A 22,517-nucleotide genomic window follows, 5' to 3' on the forward strand; every position below is an offset into this window, starting at 1 on the left:
TGGGAGCCAGCAAGTGGCCTTTTGAACTTGGCAGCTGGGTATCAGCCCTGCTCATCCCCCTGCCCTGATGGACAGCCCTGTGGGAAAGGCAGGGGCGTGCGGGCACCGGGTGGACAGGTTGCTATAGCACATCCTGGGACATCATGGCATCCAGGGAGTGCTCTCCCTGACCCGGAGCACCCACACCCTTGACCTTCTTCCCTGTGCCTAAGCTGGCCAGTTCCCACAGGGCAGCACTGGGACAGAGCAGAGCAAACTTGGCCTCTGTGAGATGATGTCTCCAAGGCCCCATGGGACTGGAAGGGCAAAAGGCTGAGTCTGCTGGGGGCCTGTCCCGTCGCATGGCCCCCACAGGGAGCACAGCGTCTCAGCTGGCACCTTTGCCACAGCGAGTAAAGGCCCCCCAGCCGTGGGCCCTGCTTCACCCAGGGCCAGCTGGGTGGGGGGGGACCTGTGGGAGCAGAGAGCAGGTGTGGGAGTGAGGATGTCACCACTCTGTTCCTTTCGCTGTGTGTCCCGCCTGGTGGCCAGTGTCTCAGACCCTGTGTCCTCACTGTGCTCCCTCCCGTACTTCAGGCCGCTGACAAAGGGAGCAGGAAACGGTATGAGCCCTCAGACAAGGACAGGCCAAGCCCTCCTCCGGCCAAGCGGGCCAACGTGTCCCCAGACCGAGGTGAGCTCTATCCCTGCAGGGACCCGACTGGTGGAGGGACCAGGACCTTGTCCATTTTTTAAGAAATTAAGGCCCCTTGCCCTGGCCAGTGTGGCTCACTTGGTTGGAGCGTCATCCTGTAAACCAAGAAGTTCAGGTTCGGTCCCCAGTGGGTCCCCAGTGGGCGTGTGCACAAGAGGTCCCCGATCAGTTCACCTGTGAGAGGCAGCCAATAGATGTTTCCCTCTCTCCCTTCTCTAAAATCAATGAGCATGTTCTTGGGTGAGGGTTAAAAAAAAGTTACAAAACAGAAAAATATATATATAGAGAGAGAGAGACAGACAGAGGACCCCAAGGAACTTCTGATCTTTACAGTATTAGAAGTCAAAACTGAGAAAAATTCTTAATATTTTTAAATAACTGGTAAGCCACTATATTTTAGCACAAATAACATTTCTTTATGAAAAATAACTATTTCCCAAAACAAAAGTTAGTACGAGTGGCGTTGGGGTTTTTCTGTTTGTTGTTTTTTTGTTTTTGTTTTTGTTTGGTTTTGGTTTTTTGTTTTTGTTTTTGTTTTTTCAGTTTTTTATTGATTTTTAGAGATAAAGAAACATCGACCTCTTGTTCCACTTATTTATGCATTCGTTGGTTGATGCTGCTGTGTGCCCTGACCAGGGATCGGACCTGCAGCCTCAGCACATCAGGATGACGCTCTGGCCAACTGAGCTACCCCGTCAGGGCAGCACTGGGTTGGGTTGGGTTTGGTCTGTTTTGTCACAGATTTCTAATATCTGGCTGACAGACGATGGCTGGGTTCTCTTCTCTTGTGATAGCACAGAACACACGGGCTCTGGGAGACTCCACCCGACTATGAGAACGTGAGGGCAGAGGGTGGGCAGGGTCTCCGTGTTCCTGTGGGAATAGGCTGACGGTTTGGTAGTCTGGTAGCGGGGCCCAGCTCCAGAAACCTGGCACCAGTCTGGAGCTCGGCGCTCAGGGGTCCCCTGGGGCCCCGCTGAGGAAATTAGGAAGCTGTGCTGAGCTGTCAAGATAGAGGGGGGTCACTAGTATCCAGTAAGGCTGCACCAGCCCTCTCCGCTGCCAGCCCCATGTATAACTGGGACCCTGGTCTTACGTTGTCCCAGGTTCTCGGGACCGGAAGTCAGGTGGGAGAATCGGCTCCCCAAAGCCAGAGCGGCAGAGGGGCCAGAATTCCAAGGCTCCTGTGGCCCCACCAGACAGGTGAGTGCCCCACCCATGCCACAACCACACCACGTGGGCTCCTTTGCCTCGGGAGGGCCGGCAGACCCAGAGGCAGCTGGGGCGCGTCTCAGATCTGGAGCAAGAGGGCAGCCCCACACATCTCACTCTGCCGCACCCGCCGCGGGGCCTGGGATAAGAGTGGCCTGAGGCACTCCACTGTCGGCCTAAGGTGGGGAGTTGGGAGCTTGCAGATGGGAAGGTGGTCCCAGCTCTTTTGTACCTTCCATTTGAGGCACAGGGAATAGGAGAGTAATTTCCTTTTCCTAGGAATTTGGCTCTGAGTCCCTGTGCAGCTGCGCCATGTAGCTCGGGGTCAAGGTTTGGGGGTGGGGGGGCAGATATGGGGAGGGCAGGATGCACAAGACTTGGAGCTGTGCAACCCCAACACACACCCGGGCACCCGTAGCCTCAGGGGTCCTAAGTCTGTAGCGTGGGTCTTACGTCACCACAGACTGAGGCTGCACACAAGGACCAGGAGCAGGAGGGACAGGTTAGCGCGGTGCTGGACTGGGGCCTGGCACTCACCCACCATGGGGTGGGGGCCTCTGTTCCCTGCGGAGACGGTGCCTTCTGCCTGGCAGGTATAGCAGATGGGGCTCAGGCCCCTAGACGGGGCCTCGTGTCCCCCGCCTGGCAGGAGCTCATGGCAGAGAGGGAGAGGCGCTCGGACCCCTCTAATGGCCTTCCCACCCCTGCAGGAAGCGCCAGTTGTCACCGCAGTCCAAGAGCTCCAGCAAGGTCACAAGTGTGCCTGGTAAAGCCTCAGATGCCAGCACCACCACCTCCACTGGCACGAAATCAGGGAAGGCCAGCACACTGTCGAGGCGGGAGGAGCTCCTGAAACAGCTCAAAGCCGTGGAGGACGCCATTGCTCGCAAGCGGGCCAAGATTCCTGGGAAAGTGTAATGGGCCCTGCGGGCTCGGCTCCCCTACCAGAGGCAAAGACTTGCGTGTTTTTATAAATAGGGTAAGCGCAGCCATTTTGGATTTTGCAGTCAATGTCTTATTTTGGCTGTGATTCTTTTTAAATATTAAAAAAGAAAAAAAGTTTCTCAGCTGGAAAAGAAGCCACACACACGTAATGAAGATGATGCTGAACCCCAGCCTCCCCCGACCACACTGACCGGCCCCTTCCAGAGCAGAGGCAGGCAGGCAGCACCGAGCGAGGACGCAGCAGTTTTATGTAAATTTTAAGTCCCAGGCGTCCAGATCAGCCAGCCCGTACATCTTCCCTCCCGATCTTCTGTTCCTCCCTCTGCCAGTGAGGCCAGTTCTCGCCCTGCTGTCTGTCGCGGCCTCGCCATGCGGCTCTCCTGCTGTCGACGGGAACACCGAGTGCTTCTGAGCAACCTCTTCCCCGTCCCTGCCCGTCCCCAGGATCAAAATATATATATATATTCTTCACTAAAGTCTGACTGGGAAATACTTCCTGTCTTATTTTAAGCATCAATTTGTTTTAGTTGATTTGAAAATGAACAAAATACAGAAAGACCAAAAAAAAAAAAAGGCCAAGGGTATATTGTTGGGCGTCTGTCTAATGTGGAGGGTCTTTTTTTGAGGGGTCTCCTAAAATAAAATATTTTGATAAGCAGCTGCCTTAACCCTGGTGGTGGTGTTTCATGTGCCTGGGCCTGCACACCTTGTGGCGTCCACTGGGCCCTCCTGCTGCGCCTCGGCCCCTGGCTGATGGAGGCTGGGGACATGGGGTTTCCCCGGAGACCCTTGTGCGATTCCCTGGGAGCTTTCAGCCCAGAACAGTAATTGCTCACTCACCGTTAGCACAGGCACTCTGTCCTCTGCCCCCCACCCCCAGGGAGCACTGTGCCTCAGTTTCCTGGTGGTGGACTTGGCCCTGGCCCTGGCAGGGCTTCCTGCATGCAAACACGTGGTCACCTACTCCAGCAGAGGGCCCTGAGCTAGAGAGGTCAGGAAGGATCCTCCTCGAGCCAGGCCAACACCTGTCCCCAAAGCCAGTGCCCCACCCAGAGCCTTAAATTTACTGTCTGGCCCCCACACAGCTGTACACATATCAACGCTCAAGAAGTCCTGGGCCCAGGCCCATGCTGTCCATCCACTGCGGAACAGAAATGTCCACCGTTCTCAGGGCAGCAGCCCTTGGGGTGCCCACTGCCGTCCAGAGAGCCCCAGTAGGGCCCTTTCCACTGTGGGGCAAACCCCAGTGCTCACTTGGGGTCCTTCTTGGTCAGATTAAACTCACACAGTGGTGCCATGGACCTCAGCATGCCCCACTACCCTCAGGTTCCCATAAAGCAAGTACTGTAAGGACTAGGGAATGAAACACCCCCAGAGCCCACGCTGCTGCCGCCCCCCAGTTCTAATCCTACAGGAGGGCCCTGTGAAACCAGTGCCCAGAGGCAGCAGCCTGGGGTCCTCATCTACTTACACGAGCTGCTGAGCTGACACCAGCTTACAGTGTGCATGTCCCGGCGCTCCACCCCGCAGCTGGGTGGCAGTCAGGCTGGACAGGAAAGCTTGCAGGGGCCAGTGCTGCAGACTGGCTGTGCGGCCGGGCCTCCTGAGTGCACGCACTGTTTTCCATCCGGTGCCCACGTCCTCTTACAGCACAGCAGCCTGAGTGGGGTGTCTCCCACTATTTTTAAAGGCTTATCTGGTGTGCCATCAGGTCATAGCCAGATGCAAAAGGAACTCCCATTTTCTGAATGAGTGGATTTCAAGGACATGGAGCCAGAATCCAGGACACCTTGAGTGCCAGCCTGTCCCTGTGTTCCATGTCTATAAGCCACTGGGTCCTTTAATCCAGCTGGGCAGTGACTGCCCCTCTAAAGCCGGGATCCCACAGGTGAGCCCACTACACAGGTCTCTGTACTCCTCCCTCCTCTAGCCCTTTCCGGTCCCAAGAAACTGACCTGACCCTGACCTCTTAACACCTAGGCTGGAGCCACAGCCCTGGGTCCCAAAGCTAGCTTGACCCAAGCTAGGTTTAAACAAGGGGGTCATGGCTCACCTGGGCTAGGCTGGGGCCCCGTGCCTGTCCTGGGAGGGGTGAGGGCCTCACCCTGAGCCAGCTCTCCCCTGGCAGGGTCTAGTGGGGAGAACATTCCAGGCCAGGCATCTGAGAAAAGGGAGACCTGTTGACTGAGATCCTGACAGGTGGTTAACATGCAAATAGTGGGGATAATTGCGAGTTTCTCAAGTTCCATCTCTGCCCACCACACTGCTCCTCCAGTGCACTGTGGGGTCCCCTGCCTTTCAGTCCTCACTGCACAACCAGGCTAATCCCTCCCTGCCGCTGGCCTGTTCTCCCACCCTAGGGCCTTTGCACTTGCCGTTCCCTGATCCTGGAACGCTGACCTAGCTGACTCCTCCCACTTCCTCTCAGCCCCTCCCCTCAGTCTCTCCAGTGTCTGCAGCCACAATGCTGTCCTCAAGCTGACACCTTGTGTTTCCTCCATTGGAACCCAGAGAAGCGCTTGGCCCCAAGTTCCTAACACTGGCCTGTCTCAGAGGAAGGAACCAGTCTTGATTTTCATCTCTCAGCCCCGGGGTCAGGCCCCTGCTGTTCCCCTCCGGGCTTGGGCCTCCACCTACCCCTTTTGCCTCCAGATTTGGCTTCCCTTCCCCACTTACTGCCAACCCTCCAGCTCCGTGGCAGTTCCCCTGCCAGCCTGTAAGTCCCCCCACCCCCACAGAGCAGAAGTCATTCTCATCCTCACTCAGGAGCTCTGGCTGAGGAAAGCCAGGCCCTGGCCTCGGCCCTGGGTGAACAAGCAGGGATGCCCCCACCCTAGAAAGCCCCATGTACAGGACCATGGACAAAGATGCAGTCAAAAGTCATTCCTGACAATGCAAAGTGCTGTGGGAACAACATGACTGGGCTGTATGATACACTGACTCCAGGCAGAGCTGCCTGGGGCCCAGTGGTCAGGAAGGTCACACCCTCCAGCGAAAGGGGAGACAGTATTGTCATGCCCCCTTCACAGATGAGGGGTCTCAGCCCTGTTGCTGGGCCCCCCTCTAGGACAGGTGAAAACTTGAAGCCTGGAACCCCAAGAGCCTGGAGCAAACCCTTCCTGCAGGCTACCTCCCAACCCAGACCCACTTGGCTGCTTCTATCCAGCCAGGGCTATAAAGGCTCTGAGCCACAGGCTGGGCCACACATGAAGCACCTGCTGTGTCTGTCCCTGTGTCTCCTGTGTTTTGCCTTTCTGCCTTGGCCTGTGTCTTTCTCTCCACGGCCTTCCCTCTGCCAGCCTCTGTTCCCGAATTTGTCTGTCTGTGACACTTTGCACCTGTCTCCTCTGTCTGTCCCCTCCTCTTGCTTTGAAGTGCCCTCACACATTCTTTTTCCTGTGTCTCTGTCCTCTTAGTTGTGTGTCTCTGAGAGTTGGGGGTGTGGTAATCGGGTGTGGTCCTGTGGGCATGGTTTGCGGGGGGTTCTTCCCAGACACGGCCTCCAAGATGCCCTCAGACCTCCCACTTGGTGGTGCCTTCCAGTCTTGCCCAACCTGGGACTTCTGTGCTTGCTTCAGCAGTCAGCAGCACGGGAATGAGGCTCCGCCCCTGCCCGCCCTGTGCCCTTCCGGCCCCACCCCCACCCCGTACCACACACACACACACACACACACACTCCCAGTCCTTGTATTGGCCGCCTGCGTGGGAGCAGGGGGCCCATGGTGAGGAGGGATAGGCGTGAAGTCAGGGTCCCAGTTTCCTCAATGGAGCACTGTGCGTGCCTGGTCGGCTGTTCAGAACAGACACAGGAACACAGACGATGCAGACACCCCATGAGGGTTGGCCTGTGCAGGGAGGTGGCCCCCCTCAACACCCACCCCCGCCCCTGCTGGACCCAAGCATCCAGAGCCTTCCTGTAGGGTGGGAAACCCCAGAAACCCCTGTGCAAGCAAGTTTTACAGCCTTTTCATTTCCTGTTGAACACCTGTGTGAGTGCAGCCGGACTTTCCAGACCAAAGGAAGCAATGCTGCTGCCCGCTGGCCTTCCTGGGTTCCTGGCTTCCCTGCCTCGCCAGCATGAACCGCCTAGAGGCCCAGCACGGGGAATATCGTCACCCTGCTTTTTCCCATGAGGTCATCCAGGCTTATCTCCCCTTGGTTCTGCTGTGCTAGTGGAGCATCTAGGTGCTAGGACTGGGTGTGCTGGAGACATGGCCCCTGCCATCCAGGGGCTCACACCACACTTCTGGGAACAGCAGGAGGGGCTGGAATTTTTCTCTTTAAAAACAATGTTTTTTAAGATTTTATTTTTAGAGAGAGGGGAAGGGAGGGAGAAAGAGAGGGAGAAACATCAATGTGTGGTTGCCCCTCAAGTGCCCCCTACTGGGGACCTGGCCCACAACCCAGGCATGTGCCCTGACTGGGAATCTAACTGATGACCTTTCAGTTCTCAAGTCAGCACTCAATCCACCGAGCCACCCACACCAGCCAGGGCTGGAGTTTTTCTGAGACCTCCAAGGGCCCCAGCAGGCAGGCAGGTCCCAGTTCTCTCAGCCTGACCTAACACACAATGTCAGCATCCAGTACGAGAGGGTATACTGGGCTCAATTGTGTCCCCCCCTAAAAAAATATGTTGAAATCCTAGCCACCAGTGCCTGCAAGGAGTGTGTCCTTATCTGAGAAAAGGGCCTTTGCAGATATCATTAAGGCGTGGATCTTGAAATAAGATCGTCCTGGAGGAGGGCGCGTGTCCTCATAAATGACACAGACACAGGGAGGCCATGTGAACACGAGGCAAAGGTTGGAGTGATGGGTCTCCAAGCCAAGGACTCTGAGGGTCACACACAGCTGGGAGAGGCAGCAAGGATCCTGCCGACACTTTGTTTTGCAGCTTCTGGCCTCCGGAACTGTGAGGGAATAATTTTCTCTTGCTTTAAGCATCTTGGTTTATGGTACTTTATTATGACAGCCCTAGCAAACAATGCAGTGGGTGAGCTCCCCATTGCAGGAAGCATGCAAGCAGAGGGTAAATGGGTAGTGGCATTGTAAGGGAGGGGGGCAGTCCTAGGGACTCATGGCATCCATCCAGCCATCCCATCCATCCATAATTCAAAATAAGCAGAGAAAACAGTCATGACACAGCACCTGTTGCTGGGGCACTTCTGTCCACCCATGCAGGGTAGGACCTCCTCTAATCCTCACCGTCTCCTTGGAGGGCAGCTTAACCCTGCAGATGCTCAGGCCTCGAGAGGGCAAGTCCTTGCCCAGAGTCACACACTGCTGTGTGGCGTTGCTGGGAGATCTCAGGTGTCCTGCTCCCGTCTCCAGCCCCACCCCTCTCAGGGGGTCTTCATGTCCACCAGGTTTGTGGCTTTAAACAGAGAATGGTGCCGTAACGGTATATACACTCCGGCCCCTACCGTCAGGCAAAGGAAGACTGGAGGGCAGGTTGGCACCCTTCCTCCACTCCCCTCTGATTTGAGAGGACCAGGACAGGCAGGGCCCTCAGCATTGGAGGGTGCCTAGGCGCCTGCCCAGGGACCCCGGGGCAAGCCCTCCCCAGGATGGCCTTCAAACCCCATTCAAAACTTTGCAAGATCTGTCTCCAAACTCTCTCCTTCCCAGGATAACAAAGGCACCCCCCAGCACCTCTCTTCTCAGCCAGCAGCATGAGTAGGTGGGACGCAGGTGGGCTCCCAGGGCCTTCTTAAATAAAGCTTCCCAGGGTGCACACTGCTCCTTAACGTTTCCAAGGCATTTTCACCTCCCCCCCCCATCTCAGACATGTAGCTTGAATTTTTGTTCAAAAATACACACGGAAGCCCAAACACACAGGGTGGGGCAAAAGTAGGTTTACAACTGTTAGTATGGAAAATAATACAATAATTAATAAGTAATAAAACAAAAAGAAACTGTGTTTCGAATACTCACTTCTCTAAATCCACTTTTGCCCCACCCTGACAAAGTCTGAAGACGCTCACTCCCCAGCTCCCCAAGTCTCCCCGGGACTTCCCCCACCGGCAGTTTGAGGCAGACACTGCCGTTCCCCTGACCTTGATCATCTTAGGTAAAAAATGAAACCAACTTCATGTCCACCGACGGGACAGGAGCACTGTGCTGCGGCATGTGATGTGTGAGCCCCACCCCAGGCACCGGGTCACCAGGTCCAGAGAGCGAAAACATACAGGTGTAATCAGAGAGGCAAGCTGAAGAATCCTCAGCAGCCCTGGCTGGTGTGGCTCAGTGGATTGAGTGCCAGCGTGCGTGCGAACCAAAGGGTTGCTGATTGATTCCCAGGCAGGGTTCAGGCCTGGGCTCATGCCCAGGTCCCCAGTAGGGGGCGTGCAAGAGGCAACCACACAACGATGTTTCCCTCTCCCTTTGCCTCTCTAAAGATAAATGAACAAAATCTTAAACAAAAAAAAGAATACTCAGGAAAAACCCTTTTACAGAAGGTTCCAGAATGTTACATAGGCAGGATCTGTTTGCAGCTCCATCTACAGATGCATAGCCTGGGGTGGGGTCCCTCTGGGTGGGGCCGAGAGGAAAACAGAATAGGGTGACAATTAGGGTGGCAGTGAGAGGAGGTCTGGAGCGAGGGGTGGGTGGGCTTCATCTGCCCTGGGCTGGGGAGAAGGGGACAGTCTGTGGGGACCAGAAGGGAGGGGAGGAGGAAGCGGCAGCTGGGCACTTCCCAAGGAGGAAACGATGCTGGATTTTCCCCAGGTGTGGCCAGAAGTATAAAGGTGCTGACAGCCAGCTGGCCAGGCCTGCCACTGGTGCACCCCAGAACCACAGCCAAGTATACCTGGGACTGCTGCCAGGCACACACCAGCCAGCCACTCTGAGCCCAGCCACTGAAATGGTGAGCCGCCTCTCCCCACACCCCCACCTGGACAGTGCCATCTGGCCCAGAAGGATTGGCAGTTCCCTGAGCTCTGAGCTGATGATGTTGGGATGGGGTCCAGGAAGTCCCCCCAAATCTTGGGGCAGGAGGAAACCAGGACACAGGAACTCTGGTTCACTGGGGAGCTTGGGCCGAGGGGCTAGCTCCTCTGGGCCTCAGTTTCCCCAACTGTAAGAGCAGGCCATTTCCCATCTTGACACAGGGAACAGGGCAAGCTGGGGTGGCAGCAAGGTGCCCCCTTCCCTGGGCATGCCCTGACCACCCACTTCCTGTTCCACCAGCTCCTCCCCAGCCTTCTGCTTCTGCTCTGGCTGTCCGCCAGCCTGGCTGTCCATAGCCCCCCACTCTGGGGAGGCCACACCCATGGGACCCCACGCTGCTACTCAGCTGAGGAGCTGCCCCTGGGCCGGGCCCCTGCACACCTGCTGGCCCGAGCTGCCAAGTGGGAGCAGACTTTGCCGGTAGCCCTGGTGTCCAGCCTGGAGGCAGTGGGCCGCAGGAAGCGGCACAAGGGGCCCCCAGCTGGAACCCAGTGCCCGGTGCTGCAGCCTGAGGAGGCATTGGAAGCCGACATCCACCAGCGCTCCATCTCTCCCTGGAGATACCGGTGAGGGCTATGGGGCTCCCTGGGCACTGGGATCCTCCTGTGTGGCATTGGGCTGCTCCCTCCCTTCTCTGGGCACTGGATTCCTGAAGAACTCTCTGAGCCTCAGTGTTTTCACTACTTAAATGGGATAAGCATCCTGACCTCTTCCAGCCAGGCCCCTGTCCCAGGGGATGGGAGGTGGGGTCCCATCAAGTGAGCTCCTTCTTGCCACTGTTGTCTTGAGATCTCAGCCCAGACCTTGGGTACCAAGGTCTCCTGGGAAAATTCTGGGACCCCCACTTGAGCCCTTGCAGGCGATGGGCTGGACCAAAAGGGAGGTAGGGGGTGGCTCATGGAAGCCACCTACCCTAGCTACTGTGCTCTGAGAGGGCACTGGAGTCATGGGAAATCATCACTTATTGAGCACTGACTGCATGCCTGCCCTCTGGGCTCCCTGCAGCCTGATGTCTCAGCTCTCAGGCCAGGAGCGCCCCAGGAGTGACTGCACACAGGGCAGCCACGGGGTGCAGTCAGGGAAGGAGGAACATGCCCGCTGAGGCTGTCTGCAGTGCCTCACCACTCTTCTCCTGCAGTGTGGACATGGATGAGAACCGCTACCCGCAGAAGCTGGCCTTTGCCGAGTGCCTGTGCAGGGGCTGCATCAGCACCAGGACCGGCCGTGAGACAGCAGCGCTCAACTCTGTCCCGCTGCACCAGAGCCTGCTGGTGCTGCGCAGACAGCCCTGCTCCCAGGATGCAACAGGGGTGCCCACGCCTGGGGCCTTTGAATTCCACGTCGAGTCCATCCAAGTGCCCATTGGCTGCACCTGCGTCCTACCCAGGGTGGTACTGTGACCACTCGCCTCAGCTGTCCCCACAGCTGTGCTGTGGGCAGGGATGGCCTCCCAGACTGGACAGTGGGGCTCTCTCTGCAGAGAGGGCCCCTCCTATTTATTTTGTGTATTTATTGGTTATTTATATGCCCTGGGTGACCCCGCTCCCCCTACCCAGGGCCCCCGGGCAGGCACCAGGGCTCCAGGCCTCTAGTCTGAAGAAGGACAGTGGAGACTGGGCGCTCCGAGGGAGGGCTGGTGACCCTGCCCTGGTCAGCCCCTCTCGATGCTCAGTCGCCCTTTCACACAAACAGTGGGCTAGAAGGAACCTCATTATTCTCTAGAACTTTTTAAAATAAAAACAGGAAAGGGGTTCAGATGGCCCCACGGGGTGGTCCCACTGGGATCCCCCACGCTCCCTCTTCCCACCTCCCCTGTATTTCTAAAATAATTATTTATTGTAAATGCAAATGTGTGTCATTAAATTGATAAACACCCCAAAGGCACAGCGCCAGATGTCCCAGATAGATACAGGGGTGAAGACACCCTCCTCACCCTCACCCCTGCCGGCCGGGCCCTCACTCTCAGCTGGCCTTGCAGGAGCTGCCGCAGGCCCACATTCACCAGAAAGGCCTGTGCGTGAACCCCAAGCACATGCAGGGTGGGAGAGCACAGGTGTGCCCTGCTGGCTACTGTGGTTTTCGCCTGGTGACGCCTCCTGGTGATGGCGCTGGGGCCCCGGGATGGGCCGCGTCCCCACAGCCCGGCTGTGACGAAGAGAGGCCTTCCTCTACCCACTGGCCCAGGGTGTGGCCAGACCTACGCTGTGACAGTGCACACCCTCTCCATCCTTGGGAAACACCTCTGCGACCCCAGGGACCGGCATCTCTGAGGGTAACTCCCAGGGGGCACCAGCTCAGGGGGCACCTTGTGCAGCCTGGGTGAGTGCCGTCACCTTCAGCTGTCTGAGCCTTGCCCCCCCAGCCCAGCAGAGGCCCAGGAGCTCCAAAGGCCATCCCCTGGCCCCAACATCCCCTTGGGCTTTTGTCCACCACAGGTGACCTGCTAGTCCAGGGGTAACCAAGCTGGCCAGCGTCCCCAGGCCAGATGCCCCACTGGCCAACCGATGGCCCGGCCTGTGCTCTCACTACGGAAGTCCTGAACCTGCATTTTCCCGCACGGGGTTGTCGGAGGCATTTCGCTAAGGGGGCCCAGAAGTGCGTGGCCTCAGCAGCTGCGGAAGGGGCCCTGGGGCAGTTCTGGCTCAGCCACGACCCCCGAACAGGCCCAGCCAAATCTGAGGGTTGACAGGGCACTATGGGGTTTGCTGGGCCCTTATCAGCACCCCCCCACCTGACCAGTAGTTCTCACTCACTGCGTAATGCCTAGTGTGTGCAAGCACCAGGAAGCGGGACGGGTGACCTTGGTCTTGAGCCTGGAAGGACCAGGGGATCCGCACATATTTGCTGAGTGTCTGTGTGCCTGGTGCTGGGAACAGAGCTGTGGACAAAATGGACAGACCTCTGCGGCCCACATGTGGGGTGACGATGACCACCACAGGACAAGTAACACAGTACTCCGTTAGGGCTGGTGAAGGAATTAAGGACAGTGATGCAGGGAAGGCAGAGGGACTGCAATTTCAAACAGAGGCCACACGGCCATGGAAGCCACCTGAGCCAAGGCCTGGATGGCCAGCCAGGGACCTGTGTTCCCGGCAAAGGGAACAGCCCGTGCAAGGGCCCTGAGAAGGCAGCGTGCCTGTGTCTGAGGGTTGCGGTGGCCCGTTGGCTGGAGCCGAGGGAGCAGAGGGTAACTGTGGGGCCAGGGTGCACAGAGTGTCGTCCTGGACTGTGGGAGTCTGTGGGTCTGAGTGGGTGCCAGGTGGGTCAACCACAGTGCTGGAAATGGCCTGCAGGAGGCAGGGCAGAGCAGGGGCCAGCAGTTTTATTGTGCTTCTGGGAGGCCACAGTGGCCATTTCCTGGGCCCGGGCTGCTGGTACTGAGTTGGCCCTGGGGCATTAGAGGGCCCCAGATACTTGGAATGCCTGGAATTCCAGGTCTGAGAGGAGGATTTGCTGAGAGCTGGTGTGGCAAATGAGAGGCAAGGGATTTCCAGACCTTGAGAGAGCAGGTGGCTGGGGAGAGCCCACCAAGGAGGCTTCCCAGGCCGGGATGTGAGCTGAAGCCAGGCAAAGCTTGGGGGCCATGGGGCTCCCCACTAGGGAGCAAAAGACAGTACCTAGGAGGGCCATGTCTGGCCCCCTCCTGGAGAGAGAGGAGAGAGGGAGAAAGAGCGAGAGATGTTTGGTGTGTGTGTTTGCAGCCTCAGGACTGGAGAGGCAAGGGCAGGCCTGGCGCCCCCACAGCTGGCCTGGCCGACACCAAGGTGAAGGCTGGCGGGGCTCCCCTGGGGCCTCCCCTTGCTCACCTGCACTCCCGCTGCACTCAGCTGCTGGGGTGGGACCAGGGGCCTCCACAAGGTGAGTCTGGCAGGTCCAGGAAAGCTCGTGGGGGGGCACACATTCCCTCCTCCCAGGCCTGGGGACTTCATTTCTAGAGTAGAAACTCAAATACTTGGAATTCCAGATACTTTATTTCATGGAATAGAAAAAGCGCCGTGATTCAGGTGCCATGGAGAAAGACGACAGGCTTCTGGGAATGACAGCAGAAGAGGGCCTATGGTTCTGCCAGGCAGGTCAGGGACTGCTCTTGGGGTCTGGATGGTGCCCCCCAAAAGCTACACAAGACAGCGGCCACTCAGGGAGCAGTTGGCAGCACTGGTCACACGACCTCATCGGTCACTGGCACAGGGTTTTCATGGGGGCCGCTGGGGACGCTTGCTGCTGCTGCCTCCTCTTCCTGCTCATTGGGCTTCTTTCGGGCCTCAGCTGGGGGCCGGGGTGGGGGGTTGCTAGGTGGTTGCTTGATGGTGCCCCCGACCTGCGGCCGTTCCTTGGGCTTGGGCTCTATGGGAATCCACTGCTCACCACGGATGGCCGCCTGCCGAAAACAGAGGGGCTGGGCTCTGGGAGCCTCCAGGGCCCACGCCCAGCCTGGCCCACCCCTGCACTCCCACACCCCTACCAGGGCACAGAGCAGAACTCAGACTGAATCCCATTAGACCTGCAGGGGCTGTGGCTCAGAGGTTAAGAGGCTGACCAGAGGCTCTGCCTGACCCCAAACTGGGGTTATTCCACCATGTCAAGAGGGACCCTGCCAGCAGGAGGGGCATGGGCTCCTGTGTTTCTGAAAGGTCCCCTGGAAGCCACTTCCAGGTACACGCTCCCAGAGTCTCCCCAGGAGCAGGCCAGCCAGGCCAGGCCAGCGTGGCCATCACAGTGAGTCCAGAGGCGGGCAGCACTCAGTGTGGTAGGGGCCCAGGAGGAGAGCCGTGGAGGGCAGGCTCCCACTCAGCCTGGACCCACCCGGCCTGGGGCCTCCCCGAGGGCATCCGGGCCTGCTGGGGAGTGAAGAGCGTGCACCAGGGAACTTGCTGAAATGCAGTCACTCCCGGCCCCATCCACCAGGACGGACACCGGCTCCCGGCCTTGGCTCAGCCTGCAGGCAGCTGCAGGGGCCAAGGCGTCAAGCATCAGCAGGGCTGACCACAGACGACACCACTCACCAGCAGATAGATGCCACTTGCTATGGCCAAGCAGGCTGTCCCCAGGATGGTGGCAAGCAGGACGCCAGCTGGTGCCGACAGCCTGGGGAGGGGGTGGGTGTGGGGGGATGGGAGGCTCAGAAGAGCAGTCTGAGGGGGCTCCAGGTCTTAGGCAGAGGCCTAAGATCTTGCTACGAAACAGACCGTGAGTGTGCTGTCCCCAGGACTGTGGACGGAGGGCACGCCTGGCCCTGCCAAGGCTGGGCTTTTAAGTTCGGGTCCCTGGAGCTGTCCTCTGCCTTGACTTGTACCTTAACTACATTGGAACCCTTGACTCCGGCCCCTCCCCCACGCTATGGGGAGGCCCACGCAGCAGCAGGGGCAGGAGCATGCGCTGGCCTCTCTGCAGTCACCACCAGACACGCGTGTGAGGCAGCAGGCTGCCCAGCTGCACCCCCCGTCACTAGGGTTTAGGGGGAATTGTTAAGCAGGAGGAGATGACGGATACAGGTTTGGGGGAGCCTCCGGCAAAGCCTGGGGCCTGGGTTTTGTTTGGGAAAACAGCTGGGTTGAGAGGGACCTGCCCTGCCCCTAGTGGTCCTGTGCAGGCCGCCAGGCTAGGCCCGTGGGGAGGAGCACCAGGGCCCACCCCCCACCCCAGAGCACGAGGGTGGGCGGGACTCACCCCAGGTGCAGGAAGGCCCGGAAGTAGTAATTCCTGGAGAGGGGCCCGAACACCTTCAGCACTTTCGTCAGGTACTTCTGTCCCCTAGGCCGAGTGAGGAGGGAGGGAAGATGGATTAGGTCCTGCCCGGCACCCCCACGCCCACCCTGCCCCAAATCACCCTGGCTGCTGTCCCCTCAAGGACCCGGGGCTTCCGAGGGACAGGCCCAGCTCCCGCAGCACCCCTGGCTGAGTGTCCCACCCTTGCGGGTTTGAGCAGCCCCTGGGTTGGACTGAGGGCAGGGGGTACTGACCATCTCTCCATGGTGGAGCCCTTCTTCCTCTTCCCTCGGGGGTACTCCAGCAGGCAGACTAACACTCCTGCTGCACTGAAGCTGTGGTTAAGGAACAGCCTGGCCCAACCCGAGGGGCCGCGTGAGCCCCTCTGCTGAGGAACAGACAGACGCAAGTGCCACCTGGAGCCACACAGCAGGGGACAGGCAGGCGGGATCCCACAGGTCTGGCCACTAGGCTGCTGGTCCTGCACCCTCCCTCTCCCTTGCCTGTCTTGGGTTTCAGAGGGCCCGGAACAGCCAGGTAACAGGGCAACTGATAAAAGAGGGTTCAGAGAGGATCCCTGGGGGTATGACACCTCCCGTTCCCTGCTGGGCACCAGACCAGTCCCTTCCCTGCTGAGCCTCAGCTTCCAAAACTGCAGCTGAGCCCACTTGCTGAGTCTAAAGGGCCCGGGGGTGTGAGCAGCACTGTGGAACTGTAAAGTGCTGAGCCACGGAGGCAGTGGCATCTCCATCCCCAGGCCACCAGCACCGCCCCTGGCGGTGCCACCCACCCGCTGGGTCTACGGTGGGAGGATACATGGAGTAGGCGCCGAAGTACCACAGGGTGAACTGGCCAGCAGTGGCCACGATGCCGCCTGCGATGAGGACTGTGGGCAGAAGAAAAGTGGGTTAGTAGGAGCCCCTGCCCATGGGAAAGGCTTGCTTCCACCCCCTCCCCGAGGGGCTGGGATCCACAGGGGGCTCTGTCCACCACCTCCCCCTGTGCCCCCCCCTTCCACAGCTGGGCCAACAGACCACCACGAAGCTGCCCTCCAGTCTGTCAACCCTTTTGCCCAGGAGGGGACCCAGGCAGAGACAGGCGCCTGCAGATAATGGAGGATGCCTTCCCTGAGGAAGTGGCACGTGACAGGGGAAGGGGCTGAAGCTGGTGGAGCCGGGCCTGGGCCTGCGTCCCTGGAGCTGGGGCGGGAGAGACTGCCTCACAGCCCCAGGCAGGAGGAGCCTGGACTGCAGCCTGGTCACTCACTCTTGAGCTCTCTGACCCCGTCATTCTGAGGTTTTGCATTTAAAGATCACATCGTTGACTGTGGACTTTGCGTCGGCTGCGCGGACAGCCTCTCCTCACTGCATGTTTCCTGTCTGCCCCGCTCCTGTGTTTCACCCCATTCCGGTTTGTCGGATGCTGGTGCTCACTCCTACACCCGCCTTTGGTTCGGACCTGTCAGCTCTTCCGCCCCTTTACTTCCGGCTCTGTGTGGTCCTGCTGGGTCTTTTCTCCCCAGACATTTTTCTTATTGTGGTAAAATGGACATAAAATTTTCCATTTTAGCCGTCTTACAGTGAACAGTTCAGTGGCATTAAGTACATTCACATTGTTGTGTACCCACCCCCAGAATTTCTAGCAGGTCTTGAGGTATAATTATTACATACAATAAAAGAAAGGCATAAGCTTGATGACTTCTCACACGTGCACCCCCGTATGACCTCCACCCAAGTCAAGATTCCCACCTTCCCAGAAAGCTCTCTTGTGCCCGGTCAAGTCCATTCTGGAACCCTAGATCTGGCTTGTATGCTCGACCAAAGGCTGTCCGGGTCATTCACGGGGTTTGAATGTGTCACTAGCTCATTCTTTTCATGATTTTCTATTGTGCGAATCAATCACAATTTATCCATCCTTCTGTCTTTGGGAACTTTGATTGCTTCCAGTTTGGGGGCTATTACAAATAGGCTGATGTAACTGAATTTTTAATATTTTAACCAATCTGATAGTGAATTTAACAGATTTTATTGGCTGTGATTGCAGGTAATTGGAACTTATTTTGTTTTTTCTCTTTACCAAGTGTTTTTGTTGTTCCTCCTGCTGGCTTGATTAAACTTTAATTTTAAAATTCCTTTTCCTGAACCACAAGTGGACTTCAAAACATTTAACTTCAATCTCACCCCCTAAATTACCCATTAATTATTTACAGTCAATACTTAGTCGCCTATGTCTTCATTCCTGCATCCCCTTCCTTTCTTCTGTATTTAACTTCTCTCTTGTCGAAGTACATCCTGTAGTAGTCCTTTCCGTGAGGTTCTCTTAGCAGCAACTCTCTGGATACCTGAAAGTGCCCTCATTCTGGATGGAATAATAGTTTATCTGGATACTAAATTCATGTTTTTTGTCTCAACACCAAAGATATTATTGCATTGTCTTCTGGCATCTGTTATTGACGATGAAAAGTCTGACATCAGTCTGATACTAATTCACTTTATTAACTGGTAAATTTGGAGATTTCCTTCAATGGTATATATTTCCATTACAATGCGTCTCAGAAGGAAGTTAAACAAATGCCTTTATTCTGTAAGAACATTGTTTCCTCTTTCAATTTTGGAATTTCCCTTCTGTGTTGCCTCTTTTCATTCCATTGATTCTTCCCTCTGGAAATGCCATCCTGTAGGTGTGGGGTCCTGCACACGACTCAGCTTCTCTCAGCCACGCTCGGCGGTGTCCTCAGACCTACCTTTCACATCACTAAGTCTCTCTTCACCTCTACACTGTGCTTGATTCAATTAATCCTCAATGACTTTATATTTTATTTCTAGACATCCTATATTAGTCATTTTCGCATCGCCCTGTATAATTTTCTATTCCTTTATCTCCTTGAACAGCTTTAACATACCTACATGTCTGTACCCATATTCTCGAGTCTCTTCCTCATGGCACTGGTGGTTCTGACGCTAAGGAGGCACATTCGCCCGCCTGGTGTCTACTTCCTCAAACGGTGGGGACATTTGCCAGCTGCACCCACAGGGCCTGTCTTCTTGCGGCAGTCTGTGTGCCCTGGTAGAGGAACTGTCCTTACAGAACAGTTTCACATTTGCCTCTGCGTGGGGCCGATGGGCTTCTCCAGTCCTGGATCCAGTTTATCTGAATTTTGGGGTTGTCGGTCCGTGTAGCGCAGGGTAGGATTCAGCCCTCACCCCATGCACAGCACAGGCCTGAGTCTCTGGAGGTTCTGTCTTGTTTGTGACTTTACTCATCCAGGCTCTAACAGCAAATGACAGGCTTCCTTGGATGGGACAGTTTTCTAGTTGGGTTCTTGTACAGGCAGCCCTTTCCTGGCTCCGACCTGAGGCATACAGTTCATTTCAGCCTCCTTTTTTTTTTTTTTTTTTTTTACAATGGGGCCCGTAAATCCCACTAGGTAAAAGCCTGAGCCCCTGTTGGTCCCAATTTCCCAGGTGCCCCTTCCTTCTGCCCTAGTCCCATGTCCTGGGAACCTCACTGTGCTTTTATGGCCAGATTTCCTATTGTTGGAGTTAAGCTCAGCTACACAATTACTCTTCAGTTCGCTCATCAGCACTCCTGTGAGCTGGGAGGGAAGGGTACTCTCCCTGCACGTTCAGTGTGCGTCTACTCGTCTCTGGGGGTATCATTTTCTCACGCTGGGCAAAGCCGCCACTGGCTGGCCAGGGAGGCATGAGAATGGCAGCTCTGCTGTGTAGCAGGTCTCTCACAGGTGCAGGGGACGGGACAGGTAAGGCCCCTGTTCGCACGGGCTACGGTGTCCAGGAGAGAACAGAAATAAACACCAGAGAGTGGTGAGCTAGAACAGGGGACTGTGACAGAGATTTCCAGGTGCTCTGGAAAGACTTCTCAGAGACGAATGGAGGAGCCGGCCACGGGGTGCTTTGGATGGGGGCGTTGCTTCTGCAAAGGCCCTGGTGTGTTCCCGGGAGATCCGGGGACAGAAAGGAGGCCTGTGCAACTGCAGTGACAGTGGGGGGAGGGGGCAGGGGCACAGCAGCCAGAATCTGGCTTTGATTCTTCCCAGTGGCATCCACTGCAGTGTTTTCGACAGGAGGTGACATGCTCTGATTGGATGGGATTTTCTATAACAAAAAAGAAGCCTGCTGGATGCACCTGATGGTAGGGCCCAGCCAGGCCCGACAGTCCCAGGTGGCTGCAGTCTATTCTGAGTCAATAGAAAAAGTCAGCAAGGGGGGAACTCAGAGTGGGAAGGGCCCCAGAAGAACTTCCAGCAAGCTGCCTCACTTCATGGTGGAGGGGACGGGGCCAGAGCTCCGAGTTCTCTAGGACTTGACTTCAATGTCAAGTGGATTAAGAACTGCACTGGCCTCACAACACTGAACATTAGCTACGGCAAGGAAGGAACAGCCTGCACACAGTGGGCATGCCGTGAACAGGACACCAGGAGTGTCCCTGTCTGCACCCACTGGGACTAGACCCTAGGATTCTCACAGAGCTTCCAGTCTGGTGCCCTCTGTCACCTTCTACTTCCTGGGGGTGGGACAGGGGTTTGGGAGCTATTGGAGAAAGGCAGGCTGGTCTTCAGCCATCTAAGGCCTTACAGCCAGGCACGGGGACAGCCTGGGGTCAGCTCTGGGGACAAGTGAGAAGGATCTGACCCACTGGGGGATGACCTGCCTCAACACAGAGCAGACCACTGGGTCTCATGCCCCAAGCTGCCCACCTCAAAATGTGACCTCACAGTTCAAGGCCAGACGGACTTCCTCTACATCTCCCTGCCTACCTCCCACAGCTTTACCAGGCTCCTCCAGCCCACCAGTGGCGGGGGTGCTTCCGGCTGGGTCTCAGGGGAAATGGTGGTAGGCTGGGACCCTCCTCATTACCCCATTCTCCACAGTCTTCCCCCACACACCCCCCCATGGGGTACAGGTCCTTCCTGGGAGTGGCAGATCCCCGGAGGCAGACAGAGCTTCTGGGCCACTTCCTCTTCCCTCAGCCCTTCCTGGGCACAGACTCAGCCGCCTGTCCTGGGCGGTTCCCCTTCCCAGTGCAGCACAGGGGTGCAGACCCCACTGTGCTTTCCCCAGGGCTCCGAGCACAGGTTCAGGGTGTCGGGGGCCTGTCATCCTTCCCCAGAAGCAGTCTCTGGAAGCGGAGCTAGGAGGGGTCCCTATGAGCGGTTTTAGATGTCTGGTGAAAGCCCAGGGCCGGAGAGGGAGCCCCTGGCGCCCCCTGGGCAGAAGCCGACTCCAGGGTTGCAAGGGCGGTGGGGTCAGGGGGTCCTGCCCAGGTTTCCCAATCCTGGACAGCAGTAACTCGCTGGAAACCACCCTGGACGACAGCCTCTTCCACCCTGGCCGCAACTTCCTCTATGGGCAGGAGGTCTGGGCAGGGTGGAGGGGTGAAGAGAGGGCAGCAGAAGGGGGAGGGGACTAGGCAGACGAATCTGCAGGGGCGTCTCCGGACAACCTCCGCAGCCCGAGGTCTCCCACCGCCCGGCCGCCACCCAACCCCAGCCTGACGCTGGTCCATTTCCCGCCCCGCAGCTGCAGGACTCTACAGGACTCTCGGGCCCCCCATCTCTGGGCTTCAACTCACAACTCCCGGCCTGCAGCCCGGAGCCTCTGACCCCTCAGGACTCTGGATCCTCGACCCGTTTCCAGCCCACCCCGTCCCTCGCAGCGCCCTGGGGTCCCGGCGCCCCAATTGCCCCAGCCCACAGCCATGGGTCGCTGATTCCCCACATCCCCATCTCCAGCCCGCCCCGTCCTGCCCCGGCCCCCGCCCCCGCGCCAAGCTTCGTGCACTCACTCAGGCCGGACGCCAGCGCCTGCTCATTGGCCCACATGGCCCACTCGATCTGCCCCATGTTGGCGGCCGACACGGCTGGCTTGGCTGGGACACTGAACCCCGCTCGACCGCCACCTCCCAGCCCGGAGTTCCGGCACCACCTCCCGCCCCTTAGCTTCCCGGGGTCTGCCCACCCCCAGCCCCGCCCCGCCAGGCCGAAAGGCTTCGCCTCTTGGGTTCCGGCCCCGCCCCCTGGAGAGAGGACTCGGGTGGGGGTGGGGGGGACCCGGCACCGAGGTTGACCAGGTCCTCGGGAGGCCTGCCCGGCCCCCCACACCTTCTTGGCTCACCACCTCCAGCACCCGCTAGCGCTAGCGAACTGCGGGGCCCCGCCCACTCGGATGCCTGCTTGATGCCAGACGCCTGTACTGCCAGCCCCGCCCCGGGCCAAGCCGGAGCGTCCTAAGGTTGCTCCTGTGAGCACAGGGGAGGGGGAACCCAGCGAGGAAGACACCTGCTTCTGCGGGGGGCAGACTCCCCCCAGAATGCTGAGCTCCTTACAGGTGCCAACATGGGCTTCTTCAGAAGAGATTCCTAGAAGGGTTTAAAGGTTCAGAGCCTTCACCATGCCCACGGGGGAGCTCCCCTCCAGGGAGAAGGGCCTCAGACAAGAGCCTCTGAGCCTGGGGGGCTCCTCCATGGAAGTCAATGTCTGCTCCTAAGACAGTGGCAGGCCCAACCCCCACGCTGGCCCTGGGCTAGCCAGGGTGTGGTGGGCAGCCCTCTGCTGACAGGACTCACTTAGGGGAGGGGGACAAGGTGTGCAGAGCTGGGGAAACCTAGAATGTAGGGATGCTAGTTCCTGTCCACTTGTCATCTCCTTCTGCTCACCCCCTTCTGGGCCAGCAGCAGCACCTGACCCTCCCAGGGGAGTGGGGAAGAGTGCACTGACCTGTGCGCTAATGGGAAATTAACGTAACAGCCATTCCTGGGTTCCAGAAACCCTAAGCTTCTGGGATGCGAACCATCCCAAATCCGTGCTCCTTCCTGCACACATGCTTCCCACTGCGTGCTGGAAACATAAAACCAGACCAAAACCAGGTCCCCACACCTGTCAGAGTCCCGGTGACCCTGTCAGCCACCTAGTGTGGCCCATGGCCATGGGGGAGGCTGAGTGCTGAACACCCCACCGCAGGGCTGGGCAACTGAAGGGGCACTTTGGGTCAGA

General features: G+C 57.7%; 3 protein-coding genes across 7 annotated transcripts in view; 2 read left to right on the top strand and 1 right to left on the bottom strand.

Annotated features, from left to right (window-relative positions):
• ZC3H18 (zinc finger CCCH-type containing 18) overlaps nt 1-3,519 on the top strand; it is a 60,713-nt gene extending 57,194 nt beyond the window's left edge. For all 5 annotated transcript variants that reach the window (XM_028534767.2, XM_028534765.2, XM_028534768.2 and 2 more), the window contains 3 exons: nt 577-673; nt 1,801-1,897; nt 2,617-3,519. In XM_028534767.2, coding sequence (XP_028390568.1) covers nt 577-673; nt 1,801-1,897; nt 2,617-2,824 — 402 coding nt within the window. In that variant the 3' untranslated portion in view covers nt 2,825-3,519. The remainder of the gene's footprint in view (nt 1-576; nt 674-1,800; nt 1,898-2,616) is intronic.
• A 628-nt stretch (nt 3,520-4,147) lies between these two features.
• Nucleotides 4,148-11,608, top strand: IL17C (interleukin 17C). Its single transcript, XM_036013570.1, has 3 exons — nt 4,148-4,197; nt 9,961-10,365; nt 10,938-11,608. The coding sequence occupies exons 1-3, from the start codon at nt 4,148-4,150 to the stop codon at nt 11,197-11,199; spliced, it is 717 nt and encodes a 238-aa protein (XP_035869463.1). The 3' UTR covers nt 11,200-11,608.
• A 2,140-nt stretch (nt 11,609-13,748) lies between these two features.
• On the bottom strand, nt 13,749-21,465 carry LOC114488214 (cytochrome b-245 light chain). Its single transcript, XM_028501892.2, has 6 exons — nt 21,311-21,465; nt 16,322-16,391; nt 15,760-15,834; nt 15,467-15,550; nt 14,803-14,884; nt 13,749-14,177 (listed from the first exon to the last, which is right to left on the bottom strand). The coding sequence occupies exons 1-6, from the start codon at nt 21,366-21,368 to the stop codon at nt 13,959-13,961; spliced, it is 588 nt and encodes a 195-aa protein (XP_028357693.1). The 5' UTR covers nt 21,369-21,465; the 3' UTR covers nt 13,749-13,958.
• Between the last annotated feature and the right edge of the window lie 1,052 nt (nt 21,466-22,517).

This window comes from Phyllostomus discolor, chromosome 12 (assembly GCF_004126475.2).
Source record: "Phyllostomus discolor isolate MPI-MPIP mPhyDis1 chromosome 12, mPhyDis1.pri.v3, whole genome shotgun sequence".
NCBI classification, from domain to species: Eukaryota; Metazoa; Chordata; class Mammalia; order Chiroptera; family Phyllostomidae; genus Phyllostomus; species Phyllostomus discolor.

Excerpts from the sequence above, each read along its gene's own strand:
- IL17C (XM_036013570.1), top strand. The coding sequence starts at position 4,148 with ATGGACCTCAGCATGCCCCACTACCCTCAGGTTCCCATAAAGCAAGTA. Across the intron at positions 4,198-9,960 it reads GTTCCCATAAAGCAAGTACT|GGAACAGGGCAAGCTGGGGT; the intron begins GTAAGGACTAGG and ends ATCTTGACACAG. Across the intron at positions 10,366-10,937 it reads ATCTCTCCCTGGAGATACCG|TGTGGACATGGATGAGAACC; the intron begins GTGAGGGCTATG and ends CTTCTCCTGCAG.
- LOC114488214 (XM_028501892.2), bottom strand. The coding sequence starts at position 21,368 with ATGGGGCAGATCGAGTGGGCCATGTGGGCCAATGAGCAGGCGCTGGCG. Across the intron at positions 15,835-16,321 it reads TACTTCGGCGCCTACTCCAT|TGCAGCAGGAGTGTTAGTCT; the intron begins GTATCCTCCCAC and ends CCACAGCTTCAG. Across the intron at positions 14,178-14,802 it reads CAAGTGGCATCTATCTGCTG|GCGGCCATCCGTGGTGAGCA; the intron begins GTGAGTGGTGTC and ends TGTTTTCGGCAG.